Genomic DNA, 18,578 nt, shown 5'->3' on the forward strand with positions numbered 1-18,578 from the left:
TGATGACCTATGACAGGAATTCTGGTCCCAATTGTGCTTGTAAGTTATGATTTACTGAACACAAACTAGCCGATTGTGTTATGTCAACCCAGCCCATGTAGCCAGTTAATAGTTTGCTGTGTGCTTATCTAACATGCTTATCCATGGTTAATTTACACTCAATTATAAAGTAGCCAACTAGTCAATCATACCGGGGTTACACAAACACTTAACCACAAACTAGCCAACCACATTGTAGTTTTGAGTTTTATGTGGATTTGGCCCATCTGATGTCAGCATATCTGACCTTTTGCTGGAATAAAATTGCTTATATTGGCAAAGTTTCAAGAGCTACCAGGATAGGAGTTTCATCCTAGAGTTGAAAGGACAGCACAATTTAAACGTAGGCTTGTACTCACAGTGGTACAAAGATCTTCAAATCATTTAATCCTCATTTAGATTTAGAGAGAGAAGGGAGAACAAAAGCAAGATGCTATCGCTGAGTAGAGATCTTCCTATTCATGGATTATCCAATTAGCCCCCTTTTCTGTGTTTGAATGATATACTATATACCAGGGGTGTCAAACTGCCAGCCCACAGGCAGGATGCATCATAGTGAAACTGTACTCACCCCATTGCCAGCAATGGCAAAAAAGTCACGAAACGCCACAGCACCCCTGCTATATACTGTGACTTGGAGTCAAATTAGGTACATGTTAGAACCATGCGACTAAACCCAGTCATGTAGAAATAAGTTGCAGGTAATAAGAATTTTTACAACAAAAACCGTCTGTGTGACTTTGTGAAGCACACAGAATCTTTACCATCTTCTCTTCCCAATTTGTTTCTCACCAACAAAGCTACAATATGCTGTGTTCAAATCAGATATTATTGGAACATATTACTGAGAATTGCTTCATCCCCAGTGAAAACTTCATACTTCTTTTTTTTTAAAAGGGGTTTTGTTTAGTAGAATATAAGCACCTACTTTTAAAGTTTTATGCCAAAATGCACTCAAAATTGCAGTCATATCTCTCTGAGTAAATAAGTATCAGATTGCAGTCTGATTTTTAGACCACTAGTACCTGCCTTCAAGTAGCACTTTCAAAATGTGTCTGGTAATCTCCTGCTTATGACCCCAAGTGTTTTGTTTGTCTTTTAATTCATCTTTGGGTATGAAACACATAGTTCAATGGAGGCCCCAAGCTTCTTGCTTACTTCTGTTCACATCCCTTATGACATCACAAGAAGCAAATACACTATGTCATTAACTCACATCAGAGGTTGTAAACCCTAAATTAATTCCAGTTTTCAAACAAATCAATTACTATTCAAAATTAAAATTTAAATATCTACAGTTTCATTTTTTTGTATTATTGATGTTTGCATTGTAAAATCATAGTTTGAAGTTATTTAAATTCATGTTTCCTAAACTTACAATCATAATTTCCCATATTAAAAAAGTAAACTATTTGGTCATTAATACAGATGCATCAGAAAGAACACTGGTGGTCCTGTTAAAAGCTTATCTTGGCTAATTAGGTTGAGATAATGATTACTGTTTTATTTAGTCCCTCCGCACTTTTATTCTGCTAACTAGTTCTAGTATTAGCCTAACAGATAAATATGCAAACCAGCTTCCCATTTCTCTGTTTCTATTCAGGCCTTGAAAGATAATTGATTTTGAAATTTTGGAAAGCTGCATCTTAGGAAAAACATGCAGCTGTTGTTCAGTTTCTGTGTGTTTATCTGGTCTTTTTTAAAATACATCCCAAAGAACCAGATTATGGAGTAAAGAGGTCTGGAACTTTTTTGATTGTTTAAAAAAAATGTAACTGCTACTTTTTTCCCCTTCTTTTCAACAAGGAAACTTCCTGCATTCAGACTTTGCCATCCAGTCATTCTTAAGAGGCCAGTCTTCCTACTCTTATAGCTTTTTTCTCTCTCTCTTGAAGGTAGGATGGTACAATGAGGTCCTTGCTCCAACTTGGCATTTACAGTATTCTGACGATACTCTGGCATTTGTAGTACTTAGCATTCCTGCTATGTTTGATAAGGCATTCAAACCCTTCCTGAAGAAACAACTGAAGAAGATTCACGATCCAGTGGATCAATGCATTTCTTATCATCTCTCGCTGGTTAGGAAGGTAAGACTCCTCTGTTCCTCCCTTTGGTCTCTTCTCCATTACCCCTCCACACCCCCTCCGGTCCGCAGAAAAACCTCTCACCACAGAACCGGTCCCTGGTGCCCAAAATGTTGGGGACCTCTGCAGTATCCTATTTCTAACAGTAGGTAGCCATTACATCCATGCACACAACTAAGGCCTATTATTTGCATTTATTCAAAGGCAAACTCATGGTTTTGGCATCTAAACACAATGCTGGCATGGTTTGGCAATGCCTTTTCTGACCCAGACAAGCATGTCCTGCTCTGATATGTAACAAAAGCAAGCTTATGGACTTTCGTTCTATTCCACTCCTACAGGAGGTCTGTGGCTGATCTCTAGTGCATGATTTAGCATTATGTGTTAACCCGAACAATTGTAGCTTATTCATGAAACTGTGACCAAGAATACCATAGTTTTGTATGTTCTGCAATCTCAGCTAATATGTCTAAATATTCACTCACTTTTCTCAGCCCTCTCTACCTCATATAGAGTTACTATGAAAAAAGGTAGAGAGAGAAAGCATGATATATGCCACTTGGAACTGCTGGATGAGTAGTAATATGAATCTAATAATCTAACGGATTATCTAGACCCGTACCAATCAGGCTTCAGGCCCGGGTACAGCACGGAGACGGCATTGGTCGTGCTGGTGAATGATCTCTGGCGGGCTCGGGACAGGGGATGTTCCTCTGTCCTAGTCCTGTTAGATCTCTCAGCGGCTTTTGATACCATCGACCATGGTATCCTACTGCGGCGTCTCAGGGGGTTGGGAGTGGGGGGCACTGTTTTACAGTGGTTCTCCTACCTCCTGGGCCGCTCGCAGTCGGTGTTGACGGGAGGGCAGAGGTCTGCCTCGAGGCCTCTCGTTTGTGGAGTTCCTCAGGGGTCAGTACTCTCTCCCCTCTTGTTCAACATCTATATGAAGCCGCTGGGTGAGCTCATTCGTGGTTTCGGGGTGGGGTATCATCAGTATGCTGATGATACCCAGCTTTTTCTTTCCACCCCAAACCAACCCAGTGATGCCCTCGACGTGATGTCCCGTTGCCTGGAGGCGGTCCGGGTTTGGATGGGGAGAAACAGGCTTCGACTCAATCCCGCCAAGACTGAGTGGCTGTGCATACCGGCATCTCGGGAGAACCAGTTTTGTCCATCGTTAACTATGGGGGCTGAGGTGTTACCCCCCGTTGATAGGGCTCACAACTTGGGTGTTCTCCTGGATTCACGGCTCAGTTTGGAAGATCATATAGGAGCCGTGACCAGGGGGGATTTGCCCAGGTTCGCCTGGTGCGCCAGTTGCCCCCCTATTTGGACCGAGATGCCCTACGCACAGTCACTCATGCGCTCGTGACCTCCCGGTTAGACTACTGCAACGCTCTCTACATGGGGCTGCCCTTGAGGACCACTCGGAGGCTTCAGCTGGTGCAGAATGCGGCCACGCAAGTTGTGATGGGAGTCTCCTGATACTTCCGTGTAACACCTGTTCTCCGCGAGCTGCATTGGCTTCCAGTTGCCCTCCGGGTGAGATTCAAGGTGCTGGTGATGACCTATAAAGCCCTAAATGGCTTGGGTCCGGACTATCTAAGGGAACACCTGCTGCCGGCATCAACTTCCCATCGTCCTGTGCGCTCCCATAAGGAGGGCCTCCTTAGGGTGCTGCCGGTCAGGGAATGCCGGCGGGTGATCCCCAGAGGGAGGGCATTCTCTGTGGGCGCGCCTGCCCTTTGGAATGATTTACCTGTGGAAATCCGGACTGCCCCCGACCTGCGCTCGTTTCGCCGGGACCTGAAAACCTGGCTTTTCGATCTATCTGGCCTGGACTGAGGGGGTTTTTAGTTTTAAGTTTTAACATTGTTTTATTGTTGGGCTATTATTAATTTAATTCTTTTTAATTCTATTTTTATCTTAATTTATATTGTCTTTTAAATATTGCCCTGTAAACCGCCCTGAGTCCTTCGGGAATAGGGCGGTATAGAAAACTAATTAAATAAATAAATAATAAATTCAATTCTTATCCATACATATTAACATTTTCTTTAATACAATATTATGCTAGTTTACCAGTTATGCTACATATACTTGTTGATAGTTTTAAGAGTTAATAAAGCAGAGCTTTCCTGATTTTTCTTGGGGAACATTTCTTTATCTTACTTTAATAAGCTAGTTTTTGTGCTGTAATGCTTTCCATAAATTTAGGCAAGCTAGAATTAGGTTAGCAGATCCTTCGTTTCTTTTTTAAAAATAAAATCAATATTTCTTTTCCTGCTTTCCACTCATTCTAAAGGCCAGTTTTAGTGACCAGTTGCTTGTTTTTGTAAAAGGGTAACAGTATTACATTTGAATTTTTTAAAAAACTCTGTATATACCAGTGAAATACAGGTATTTGTTTTTTATTTGCTATTTAGCTCTGAAGCTTCTTCTCTTGTCTTTTATTTAGCTGTTTAATTGTTCTTATTAGGTGTGGTCATAATAAAAAAGTCATATTATAGAGTGAGTTGGGGAAGTAAAATAGGTAGATGAATAGAATTAATCAGCAAAGGACCTTGAAGCATTTTACAATATTTGTTCTGTTATAGAAATGGAAGTGTTATTGGCTAGTCTTTACAATAGACTTCTATAATCTGGGTGTCCTGGCCAGAGATTAAGGGAATTCTATCCTGATGTATCTGGAGGCATCAGTCTGCAAGGCAGCATGAGATTGTTGCCATGGGAATGAATAAGAGTAGAGTACCACATGGCAAAAGCAAACAATACATAGTTGGCATTGTACAGACCACAAAGCACTTATCAGGCCCAAGAATCCAATATCATAGAGAGGCTAGAATGACAGCAAAGAATCAGGCTTTTCTGTATATCTTTGCTGCCATCTCTTTGTAAGCTGGAATTTTGCAGTTCAGATATGAATGCTCTGGTATATCCATGAAAATAACTAACGGATATGGTAATTGCATTAGATTAGTTGGCTGGAGAATTCTGGGAGTTGAAGTCCACACATCTTAAAGTTGCCAAAGTTAAAACAAACACTAAGTTAGATCACTGCACTTTAGGGAAACGCACATCTTCATTTTTATCATTAACAACCTAAATAAAAGAGACAGCATATCTTTCATAGTTCTGATTGTATTTTAATTTGTAGAAGTCATAGTTATGTTTCTAATTTTATTGTGATGATATTACACACAGATGATTTAATTCACTTTAGGCTAAAGGTGAAGGATAATTTTTCTAAATATTTGAAATTTTGATGAGGGAAAAAACTAGTACAAAGGTAAATGTTATTTATACTGTATCTGCAAGCAGACACAAACAAACATCCTTCTTAAAAACCACATGTTTTCAACATGTAACAACTTAAACATGCTTTTCCATATAATAAGAGAGAGAAATATAGAAAATTATCTTTCTGCGCAAATATAACACTTCCTTAGGAAATTGTTTGTGGAGCAAATAGTTACCTCAGACATTTGTTTTAGTTATTATCTTTGCATCAAACTCACAATATGCTGATGCAATTGAGAGAAACACTTTGTGGAGTTTATAGCTTTGATTCTTTTATAAGGAAAAGCATATGATCGTAAGCTGTCCAGAGTTACCCTGAGGTGAGGTGAGCAGCCAATAAATTTTGTTTGTTTGTATGTATGTATGTATGTATGTATGTATGTATGTATTTATTTATTTATTTATTTATTTATTTATTTATTTATTTATTTATTATAAATAAATAAATCCATCATAATGCCTTTATGTCATGGGACATTTCACTTTTTGTGGCTTTTCTTCCAATTTAAAAATGGCTTGACAGGTGTGCAAACACAACAATACATCTTTCCATTATACGCAGACCTGCTGAGTGGTTGCTTCTACACACAGAGGCAATTATGGCTGTTAAGTTTCTGGCATAGGATAATTTTCTTTGCTTTTCTTTGGTTTGCTCCAATCTCCCTATTATAACCAGGGTGATAGACTTTGCTTGGCTATAGTTAAGTTAGTGCTATATAAAGGTAATTACCAATAAATTTGACCCTTCAGAGTAGTTTTTCTTGTTTCTCCACTTTCCGGTACAGTATTTAGAATGTTAAAATTCAAATTGATATCATTCAGCTGCCTCAGTTTAATATGTATGCAAACAAAAAATAATGAAACCTGTGTGTGGAGACTTTTTTTTTTACTTTAGGATTGTTTATAATCCACTTACTGAAGGTCTTGCTTCTTCTACACATGAGAAAACCTATGAATTTCTTAAAAGGATTGATGAAATAATTTGTGGAATCCCAAGATAAAAATCAATGATACCTGAGAGAATACAATGTCATGTATGGTATTTCAGATCTTGCCATTGTAAGACGTTGTAACTTCCTCATCACCATTTCATGTCATTAGACAAGGCAGGAGTTTGTAGAGATGGTTCGTACATTTCTACACATATCTGCAGCCACTATTCCTTTACATTGCAGGTTCATTTGTAATGAAAACTCTTCTTTCCAGAACCTTGCTGACCAGAATATGGATATCATGTATGATTATGAGGTCCTGCCCAACCGGAAGCCCAAATTCCTGGCCCAGACAGCAGCACACGTGGCTGGTGCTGCCTACTTCTATCAGAGAAAAGATGTACATCAAGATTCCTGGGGAGAAAAAGTAAGCAGATTGGGAACAGCAGGGAAGGTATTTTTCTTTTAGAACTGATGGGTCATTCCTGAGTTATCAATTCAGGAGGATCAAGTATATTTTGCAGATTGTGCACTGTACCTGATTTCCTCTTCCATTCTACTTGTATTATTATCAAGCTTGCATCTTACACCTTGTAACTACATACCCAGTTCCATGGGTATGTGCAAGACTATTTGCTTCCTTCCCTTGGACAGGTTATAAAATTGGAGATCAGTGTAATACAGTTACTTTTCTTTAGTACAATATGTTTGTCTGTGTCTGTGGAGATTCTCAGTCACCCAGGTCATGGTTTAAGTTTAAGTTTAAGTTTTATTTAATTTGTATACCGCCCTTCTCCTTGGTAGGGACTCAGGGCGGTTCACAGGGCATATATAAAAAGACAATACAAAAATTAAAAAAGATTAAACCCATGCCCAATTAAAACAGTAATACAAATCTAAAACAACAAATTAAAACCCATAATCCCCCGTCAGGCCAGACCAGCCATTTCAAATAGGTGGGTCTTCAGGCCACGACGGAAAGTTCGGAGGTCTGATGCCGTCCGGAGCTCTACCGGCAGTTGGTTCCATAATGCCGGAGCGCCCACAGAGAAGGCCCTCCCCCTGGGGGCCACCAGTCGGCATTCCTTGACTGGCGGCACCCTGAGGAGGCCCTCTCTGTGGGAACGCACAGGGCGGAGGGGAGTTGATGCCGGCAGCAGGTGGTCCCTGAGGTATCCCGGACCCATGCCATGTAGGGACTTAAAGATCGTAACCAAAACTTTGAACCTCACCCGAAAGACAACTGGTAACCAATGCAGCTCGCGGAGCAAAGGTGTAACATGGGAGTACCGGGAAACTCCCAAGACAACTCTCGCGGCCGCATTCTGTACCAGTTGGAGCCTCCGAGTGGTTTTCAAGGGAAGCCCCATGTAGAGAGCATTACAGTAGTCAAGGCGAGAGGTCACGAGCGCATGAGTGACCGTACACAGGGCATCCCAGTTCAGATAGGGCCGCAACTGGCGCACCAGGCGAACCTGGGCGAAAGCCCCCCTAGTCACGGCCACTATATGATCTTCCAAGGTAAGCCGTGAATCTAGGAGGACTCCCAAGTTGCGAGCCCTATCCACGGGGGGTAAGAGCTCACCCCCCCATAGAAAGAGATGGAACATTTTGAATGTCCCGGGATGCCGGAATGTACAGCCACTCAGTCTTGTCAGGGTTGAGTTGAAGTCTGTTCCTCCCCATCCAGACCCGAACCGCCTCCAGGCAACGGGACATCACAGCGAGGGCATCACTGGGGTGGTTTGGGGTCGAAAAGAAAAGTTGGGTATCATCAGCATATTGATGATACCCAACTCCAAAACCACGAATGATCTCACCCAGCGGTTTCATGTAGATGTTGAACAGGAGAGGCGAGAGAACCGACCCCTGAGGAACTCCACAAACGAGAGACCCAGGGGCCGATCTCTGCCCCCCTGCCAACACCGACTGCGAGCGTCCCAGGAGATAGGAGGAGAACCACTGAAGAACTGTGCCTCCCACTCCCAATCCCCTGAGACGCCGCAGCAGGATACCATGGTCGATGGTATCGAAAGCCGCCGAGAGGTCTAATAGGACTAGGACAGAGGAATATCCCCTATCCCGAGCCCTCCAGAGATCATTCACCAGAGCGACCAATGCCGTCTCCGTGCTGTACCCGGGCCTGAAACCCGATTGGTAGGGGTCCAGATAATCCGCTTCATCCAGGACCAGAGGGAGCTGATGCGCCACCACACTCTCGACAACCTTCGCAAGAAAGCGAAGGTTGGAGACTGGACGAAAGTTGTTCAAAACAGCTGGGTCCAAGGCAGGCTTCTTGAGGAGAGGTCTCACCACCGCCTCCTTCAAGACGGTGGGGAAATAACCCTCACTCAAAGAAGCAGATATAACCGCCTGGAGCCAGCCTCGTGTCCTCTCCCTAGCTGCATAAACCAGCCAGGAAGGGCACGGGTCCAACAAACATGTGGAGGAGCTCAGCCTCCCCATAATCCTGTCCACTTCATCAGGGGTCACAGAATCAAACTCTTCCCAGGTAACATTGACAAGACCGCCCGTGTCCTGATCGCCTGACTCTGCCCAGCTGGAGTCCAAACCGGTCCGAATCCGAGCGATTTTATCCGACAGATGTTGGCTAAATTCCTCGGCACGACCCTGCAAGGGATCCTCCCTCACCTCCTGATTAAGAAGTGAGCGAGTCACCCTAAACAAGGCGGCCGGGCGATTATCTGCGGACGCGATGAGGGTGGAGAAGTAATTGCACCTCGCCACCCTCATCGCAGCGAGATAAGACCTAATGTAGGTTCTTAACCGCAACCGGTCGGGTTCGGATCGGCTAGACCTCCAGCAGCTCTCTAGGCCCCGTTTCCGACGCTTCATCTCCCGGAGCTCCGCAGAAAACCATGGAGCTCGCTAGGATCTGCGCCGGGTCAGGGGCCGCAAGGGTACAACCCGGTCAAGTGCCTCAGTGGTTGTCCCAAAGGTGGTTTTTCAGGAGGCAACTGGACTTTGTTGATTTTCTTTGAAGACTCTTTTCGCTTCTCATCCAAGAAGCTGCTTCATCTCTGACTTGATGGTGAGGAATGGAAGGATTTATATTCCTTGCAGACAGCTGGGCATTTGCATTTTTTTAGAGAGTCATTGAGGTCATTTGGAGGTTTATCTGTCCTCAGGGTCACCTGAGTAGTGCAGATGTGTGTGGAGCCTTCTTGGCTGAAGGATGTTTTCTGCCCTGTGTCCCTTCACGGTTGAAGACAGGCTCAGGCTGTTGGAGATGAGTTTATGTGGTCTGAATCTCAAACTGAAGCGCAAATGGTTCCTGTAGTCTGCAATGTTTTCTGGAAATCCATTCATACGCCTGCACCATTTGAAGGGTGTTCGTCCCAAAGTGCATAGCTAAATGTCTGTGGAGATTTTCAGTCATCCAGGTTATGGTTGTCCCAAAGGTGCTTATTCAGGAGGCAACTGTACTTTTTTATTTTCCTATCATCCAGTTAGAGCTGAAGAAGCTTCTTGGATGAAAAGCGAAAAGAGTCTTCAAAGAAAAACAAGAAAGTCCAGTTGCCTCTTGAAAAAGTACCTTTGGGATATGTTTTGTTAGGTTTTTCAAATATTCTGATGAGGATAGCAAAGTAAGAAGAAATCAAGATCAATCAGCAAGATTTCTGGCTCTCATGTTTATTTTATACAGGTAACGAGCTGAGATTAGGAGCATTCTCTTAAAGTGAGTGCTCCTAATCTCAGCTTGTTATCTGTATAAAAGACACCTATCCACAGAAGCAATCATCAATCATAATCCAAACTCTCCACCATGGCCAAGACCAAAGAGCTATCCAAGGATGTCAGGGACAAGATTGTAGACCTACACAAGACTGAAATGGGCTACAAGACTATCACCAAGCAGCTTGGTGAGAAGGTGACAACAGTTGGTGCGATTATTTGCAAATGGAAGAAACACAAAATAACTGTCAGTCTATCTCGGTCTGGGGATCCATGCAAGACCTCACCTCATGGAGTTTAAATGATCATGAGAATGGTGAGGAATCAGCCCAGAACTACACGGGAGGATGTTGTCAATAATTTCAAGGCAGCTGGGACCATAGTCACCAAGAAAACAATTGATAACACACTACGCCGTGAAAGACTGAAATCCTGCAGCACCTGCAAGGTCCCCCTGTTCAAGAAAGCACATGAACAGGCTTGTCTGAAGTTTGCCAATGAACATCTGAATGATTCGGAGGAGAACTGGATGAAAGTGGTGTGGTCAGCTGAGACCAAAATCGATCTCTGGCATCAACTCAACTCATTGTGTTTGGAGGAGGAGGAGGAGGAATGCTGCCTATGGCCCCAAGAACATCATCCCCACCGTCAGACATGGAGGTGGAAACATGCTTTGGCAGTGTTTTTCTACTAAGGGGACAGGATAACTTCGCCGCATCAAAGGGATGATGTACGGGGCCATGTACCATCAAATCTTGGGTGAGAACCTCCTTCCCTCAGCCAGGGCAGTGAAAATGGGTCGTGGATGGGTATTCCAGCATGGCAATGACCCAAAACACAAGGCCAAAGCAACAAAGGAGTGGCTCAAGAAGAAGCACATTAAGGTTCTGGAGTGGCCTAGCCAGCCTCCAGACTTTAATCCCATAGAAAATCTGTGAAGGGAGCTGAAGGTATGACCAAATGTCACCCTCGAAACCTTAATGACTTGGAGAGGATCTGCAAAGTGGAGTGGGAAAAAAAATCCTTCCTGAGATGTGTGCAAACCTGGTGCCAACTACAGGAAATGTCTGGCCTCTGTATGTAATAATGGGACCAAAAGAATGTGTAAAAATTATGAAAATTAATACCTCTCGCAACTAATTTTCAACTTTGTTCAAAACTATTTCTTAAAGTAACTGAAAGGAAAGTTTCTATAGGCATGAGGGTTTGAAATATGATTGCAGTAGAAAACTCCAGGTCAAATCCTGTTACTAAAGTTCCACAGTTATCTTCTGAAAATAATAAAATTGGGACCATGTATCTATTTAATGTAATTGATTATTTTGGCATAAGGCGTTGTGTGAATCCACTATTGTACTATGTTTAACAATCCAGGGATTAACATGATGCATGTACTGAGTCAACATTTGTCTTTTCTCTGCGTAGGATTTGAGCATTGGTTTTCTTTAAATACATGTCTTAAACCTGTTTTCTTTCATTTCAGAAGATCTATGGTGTTTGTATTCACCCCATTTATGGAGGTTGGTTTGCAATCCGGGCTCTTCTGCTTTTCCCAGATATTAAGGTACCCTTCTTGTTGCAGAAAAGCCCTAATGATTGTGTACCAACAGAAGAAAAAAGAATAGAACTGCTGGAGAAATTCAATTTCCACTGGCGGGACTGGAGCTTTCGGGATATTATTGAAGTGAAAGATAAATACTCAGAAGAACAGAAAACCTACTTTGCAACTCCTCCAGCTGAGCGGTTAAAATTGCTGAAACTGGAAGAATTGCAGAGAAAGATAATAGACTAAATAGCTATTTTCACTGTGCAAAAATATACAAAACGCATTCTGCTGTGCCCACTGCTATAGGGACTGAATTGATGGGTGAGTTGGTAAACCCAAGATGGAAGGCAAGTGCACTTTCCACAGAGTCAGTGAGCACAGAAGGACTTGCTTTCAAATAAACACAGAATTGGATTACAATATTAGTAACGCCTGTTTATTCAGGCATAGAAATGTGTAAGTTTTATTTTATTAGAAATTGGGGGAAGGGGTCAGAATGATTCTTTGGTAGAAGGGGTGAAGTTATATGCTCAGGAGAGACATATTTATAAATTGCACTTTTTGCTATCCTGTGGGAGAAATTCTCCAGACAGCAAATGTTTTGAAACATAATTGTCTAGTATTTCACAGTATAAAGATATTTTTGGTACGATACCATTTTAGTAATTCCCAGCACATACTCTGAAGCTTTGAAATAATTTTCATTTCGCTTGCTTGGTTGATTTCCAGGCTTTCCAGGGGGGGGGGCTCGTCTAACCCCTGTGATGAAAGAGAACTTAAACAGTTTTAAAGAAAGCACAATTAAAACAAGCCGAATGATCTGACTTTTTATTATATGTTAATTATGTGAAAATTGTATGGCAATTATGCAGTTTAGTGAGAAGACATACTACTGAATGACACTGAACAGCAGGTTAGATTCATATTTTTGAGAAAAGCAATCCTGCAAAATTACGCTGCTGAAAATGGATAATTTTGCTGCCAAATTTTGTGTTAGATCCCTGTGTTGGTTTTAGAGCACATTTTGTCCTCCCCTGACATGGGGGGGGGGTATATGGAAACCAGTGCATGCAGCAGGAAGTCTAACTACATTATAAAAATGCTTCATGATCTCTAATGGAGACTTCTTATGGTTGAAGAACAGCCAAAGGACAATTGACTCTGTAAGTTTACAGAGTGGACCTTCCTGTCTCACCTACTGGTATTATTACTTTATCACTATGGTTTTAATACGATCTTCAAACAGTTTTGATTTCTATTGTTCCATCGCTCCCTAACCAAGGTTATTTTCCTCTCTCAATTCTTTCAGTAAAACATAACTTTTGTAATAGTCTACTATATGGCAATGCTTGGGCTCACTCCTGTAAGATTTGAATATATATTTTCAGTCTTCCTGTATGACTGGAAAATGCAGTGCAACCCTTAAAATCAATTAAAACAGTTAGTGCAGAAACATCTCCCATCTAAACCAGGGAAAAGGTGCCCTCAGGGCTGGCCTTATTATACATGCAAGAGAGCCCTGTTCACCTTCTTTTGTAGCCTCTCATACAGTCTGCCTTCACCAAAAATAATGTATGGTCATCCAAAGGTTGTTAATCATCACTCTGCTAAATAATAATAATAAAAAACAATACCTGTACATTATTTGTCCAAACTGACTACTGGTGGGTGAGGAAAATGGAACAATACTGTGTACAGCATTAAGAAATGATTCATAACATGTATCCAGGAGAAGCCTTAATGGTGTCAAAATGATGGCATGTGTGTCATGATGCTGTTGGGCAAAGGATGAGAATATTGGGTTTGTGTTAATTTGCAGCAGATTGCATTGTGACACAGTTATATCACTGGGTCATTTGTGTTAAGATATACATATGGCATTATTATCCCTGGCAATACAGATATAGATATCAACTCTTCTGTATGTTAGTAGCATGTAGGCTAATCTAACAATCTGGTTTGTTTAGTTTTGTCTTAGCTTCTGGAAAGCTGAAATAATTTTTCTGACAGGGCTTTTAGAAATTAAGAACTATGTTTTTCCTCTGCGATCAGCAGTGTGGTTTCTTTAAATTTGGGATTGTTTTTATTTGCATGATTTGACTTGTAAACTATCTAAAGATGGATAATCTGAATGGTACTGAAACACTAGAAATAATATAAATATGTGTCTGTAAGATGTAATTTGGTATTTATTTTGAAAAGAGAATAAAGCTGTAAAGCAGACAGAATTTAATCAAGTAATGTGATTTATTTTGTTCTTAAAAATGTGACTGAAGCTCATTATAGTGAAATCAAGGTAGTTTCTTTTCTTGATGTCAATGCCAGTGTTTTGGGACAAGAAGAATCCCAAAATGTCAGAGGGACTTGCAACCTCTGAATGAGTCAAATATTTTAGGGGACTTGGCAGACAAAGTTGGAAGTACAACTAGGAAAAATATGCCTACAGAATTACACAGTTAAAACAAAACCTACATTACTTTATGCCAGAACCTGGGAGAAGAACACTATTGTTTCTATCTGAAATCCTGAAAAGAACTTAGGTTACTAATTTACAGTTCCAGCTAAAGTTGTATCTGAGCTTTATAGTGACTTTCTTAAGGGAACTGTGGAAGTCCTATGTTTATAGCATATCCCAGAATTTATTTTATGTTTAGGTAGCTGAGAATAGGTGAGGTCAGTTTTACTCATCCTGGTGACCTCTAGATGGTTAGACTACAATTTCCATGAATTCCAGCCAGTGCATTGTGATGTGTTCCTCTCATTCTTTCACAGTTTTTCCATGTTTATTGAGAAGCTCATCTCCGATTTATAGCAGAGCAAGCTTTATTAAACAATACAATTTATATGTGTAAATCTGGGGTCCCAGATTTGGTGAGTTAGGAGCCAGACACATTTTTCCTATGTTTGAGACTATGTTTGGTTTGCTTGTTTTTTCCCTTGGCAGCTGTTCGGCTGTACAAGGCTGAAATCCTTCTGCATTAAGTGGCAAATTGGGTGTTTAATCCTCACTGGCTGTCATCATAAGCAGCTAGGATTGGAAGCCCGTATCTTAAACGGTCATGTCTGCAATCTGCCAGAGGATAGCTAATTTCTAAATCCTTCACAGCCCCTTTTTCATTGGTCTTCCTTTTGCAGCTTGTCAGCTGAGGGGCTGCTGCTGGAAATCTTAAGAGCAGGGTCAGGCGCAGTTTTTCCTTGGTATTTCTGCATGAACAGCTTGATACCTGGTGATAATATAGGCTTCCTCTGAGAAGCAAATCAACAATTGTTATCCTGATGGAGGATGGCACCTGCCATCCAGTCAGTTACACTGTTTTTATTTGAAAGAATTCTGATGTTTAATGTCAAGCTCCTTTCTGGCTGTTGTTATTTTTTACTTTCTGCAAGGATGATATCCCATGGCTGTGTACCATGAAGAACTGCTGGAATGTCCTGCCTGGGTGCCTTGAAATTACTTTTTACCAATTGATTCTACAGTCTAATGGAAAATAAATCTGCCCAATAGAACATTCAAATGGCAGAACCTTAGAGAAAGGTTACATCCCATCTCCTGCAGATTATTGTGGTATCTACATTATATGCCAACAACAGAGTCCAGCAAAAACTTCAAAGGAGCCAAACCTCTTTTCTGAGATGAGAAGAAGTTTAAATTCAACCAGCCAACTATCAGCTCAACTAACATTTTACATTTTGACTACTTAGGATTGTAGGTGCAATTCTTATTATTTATAAAAGACAACATTAGTCAAAGAATATGCTTGGGGTCAAAAGAATAAAATTGAAAACAGAAAGTTGCATTAAAATTCTGTTTAATTATTGTTTAAGAAAACAATCACCCACTGAATTGCATTATTTCAGAGGTCTTCAAACTTGGCCCTTTTATGACTTGTGGACTGGCTGCCTGGCTGAGGAATTCTGGGAGTTGAAGTCCACAAGTCATAAAAGGGCCAGGTTTGAAGACCCCTGCATTATGTTCTCTGTTCCAGAAATAGATTACAGAAATCTTTTTCTTTTCCACTTCTACAACAGCTGGAGTTACCCAGTAAAAAAGTTGGAGAATTGCCAGTGGGACTTCTTTGTAAATATTTCCTTAGAGGCAGCAGCTGAGATTGAAAAAATGGACAAATAGAAATACAAACGTAAATAAATCATATATCTGAATTCTTAAATTTAGATCTCTCCCCATTGGTGCACCTATGACTTTAGGATGGAGGGAAAATTCAAAAAGGAGTATTTTCTTATCTCTTTACTTGATTGATTTATTGAATAGCTAGACATAAAAGTGTCTAGATGAATTCCCATAGTCAATCAAACAATGAAATACTTGATGAAATAGTAAGGTTTTAACAAATTTCTGAAACACAAGGAGGGAAGATGCCATTTTTGCCTCCAGGAAAAGCGTTTTCCATACAAAGTTATCTTCACTCATCCAGGCTGATCAAATTGACATTGTTTGCTCAGAGTTCTTCCCTCTGTGTGATTTATGAGACTTGGACAAAGTTAACTTTGGCAAAGCAATATATGACATAGCCCCTTCTGATACAGGAGCAAAAGCAACATAATAGAAATTATATCTTTACTGTAACCTGGTCCATAACTATGTGTTTTGCATAGTATCTCAGTTGGTGTTAGTCAATAAACTAGAATAATAATAGAGTTGGAGGGGACCATTTCAGATTAGGTTAATTGTTAGGAATTTTCTCCTTAATTCTAGGTTGCTTCCCGATTAGTTCCCATCCATTGTTTCTTGTCTGCTGGTGCAATCTGGATAATAGGTTAACCTCCCCCCCCCAACTTCTTTATGGCAGCGCCTCAAAATATTGGAACGCTGCTAGTCTTTCTTTTCTCTAGACTTGCCATACCCAATTCTTGCAACCGTTCTACATATGTTTTAGTCTCCAGGCCCTTAATCATCTTGGTTGCTCCTCTTGGCACTCTTTCCAAAGTTACCCTAGTTGCTGCAGCCATCTCAAACCAGTACCCTTCAAATGAATTTGTTTTTCATATCCATAATTCCCAGTAAGAGAAGATCAGAACATTTCTGCTTTTTTAGAGGTGATTGATTTGAGGCCAAGATTGAGGTTTCCTGATAAAAATGCCTGAGTCAATTACAGCACTGTCCACTTACTGCCATACTAAAATTTGATAGTAGTCTGATGAAAAGAGAATATAAGTTTTATTTTATTTTATTTTATTTTATTTTAATTCCATTTATATCCCGCCCTTCTCCGAAGACTCAGGGCGGCTTACAAACTTAGCAGTAGCCTTCATTCTATGTATATGCCTGCTTATTAGGGCTTTCACCACCCCCCCTCAAGCGGCATTATTACAAAGTCAGCTTAATTGCCCCCAACAATCTGGGTCCTAAAGACTAATTTTAAATGTTTTGTTTATTCCTAGTTGGTTTTGTTTTATCCATGTTTTTTTCAAGTTGGTAAAAATTACCAAGTTATTTTAGCATTTCGTATTAGTAGAGTCAATATGAAGGATTAGGTAAAGGTAAAGGTTCCCCCGCACATGCGTGCTAGTTGTTTCCGACTCTAGGGGCCGGTGCTCATCTCCGTTTCAAAGCCGAAGAGCCAGCGCTTGACTGAGAACGTCTCCGTGGTCATGTGGCCGGCATGACTAGACGCCAAAGGCACACGGAACGCTGTTACCTTCCCATCGCAGTGGTCCCTATTTTTCTACTTGCATTTTTACATGCTTTCGAACTGCTAGGTTGGCAGAAGCTGGGACGAGTAACAGGCGCTCACTCTGTTACGCGGCACTCGGGATTCGACCTGCCGAACTGCCGACCATCGGATCGACAAGCTCAGTGTCCTAACCCACTGAGCCACCGCATCCCTCATGAATGATTAGAGAGAAGCATAATTTGTTAGGGCTCCTTTTTGCTGAATTCAGCACTGCTTTCAACCTAGGCCAGCTAGGCCAGGAACCCTTTTTCCTGGATTGGTGAGTCACATTCTGGATCTTAAACCCTCTTATTAGCATATCTTCTCGAAGGATGAAAAGGACAGCAATTCTTTCTGCAAGGATCTCAGGCTTTCGTTGCAGCATCTTTCTATTTGTTAGCCTATGAAATAATTGTTGGCTTCCAGAGAAAGGGGTTTTATAACTGAAGAATAAAATAATATACAGGATTACTTTTCTGTTATACTCTGTTATATTTTGTTAGTGGTTGGGCACTGAGTTTGAAGGAAAGTATAGTCCATTTCCTCTTAAGTTTATTTATATTATGAAGTTCAGACAGTAGACTAAAAACCAAAACAGAAGCAGAAATCTGGAAGACAATTATCAGTCCATTTAGTCATCTTGTCAATTAATACACACATGGAGTATTATTATAATAAATATACTCCAGTGAAAGTTCTTTTTACCCTGAGGCCCCCAACCTTTTGGGCACCAGGGACCGGTTTCATGGAGAGAGGTTTTTCTGCAGACTGGAGGGTGTGTGGTTTTGTGTGCTGCCTGCATCCCGCGGATGAGGCTTTGCTTGTTTGTGCGGACCAGTTGCTGGCATGCCGCAGCCTGGTACTGGTCCACGGACCAGGGGTTGAAGACCCTTGTTTTAATCCATCTGACCTCTAGCCAATTCTTCTAGATTTAATTTAATTTAATTTAATAATTTGATTTCTATACCGCCCTTCTCCCGAAGGACTCAGGGCGGTGAACAGGGCAATACACAATAAAAATCGAATACAAAAATTAAAAAACCATTAAACATCATGCCCAAAAAATCAATACATATTAAAGTTAAAACTAGTTTTAAAAACCCAACCCCATCCCATCAGACCAGGCCAGCTTGTTCGAAAAAGAATGTTTTGAGATCGCACCGGAAGGAGCGAAGGTCGGGGGCCATCCGGAGCTCAACCGGTAGGCGGTTCCAAAGGTCTAGCGCACCCACAGAGAATGCTCTCCCCCTGGGGGTCACCAATCGGCATTCTTTGATTGGCGGCACCCTGAGGAGGCCCTCTCTGTGGG

At 41.3% G+C, this 18,578-nt stretch overlaps 1 protein-coding gene across 1 annotated transcript in view; it reads left to right on the top strand.

Annotated features, from left to right (window-relative positions):
- MMACHC (metabolism of cobalamin associated C) overlaps positions 1-13,828 on the top strand; it is an 18,373-nt gene extending 4,545 nt beyond the window's left edge. Inside the window, exons 2-4 of the mRNA XM_081324603.1 lie at positions 1,935-2,126; positions 6,630-6,782; positions 11,535-13,828. Coding sequence (XP_081180729.1) covers positions 1,935-2,126; positions 6,630-6,782; positions 11,535-11,843 — 654 coding nt within the window. The 3' untranslated portion in view covers positions 11,844-13,828. The remainder of the gene's footprint in view (positions 1-1,934; positions 2,127-6,629; positions 6,783-11,534) is intronic.
- The last annotated feature ends 4,750 nt before the right edge of the window (positions 13,829-18,578 follow it).

This window comes from Vipera berus (genome assembly GCF_964194415.1).
Source record: "Vipera berus genome assembly, chromosome: 3".
Classification (NCBI taxonomy): Eukaryota; Metazoa; Chordata; class Lepidosauria; order Squamata; family Viperidae; genus Vipera; species Vipera berus.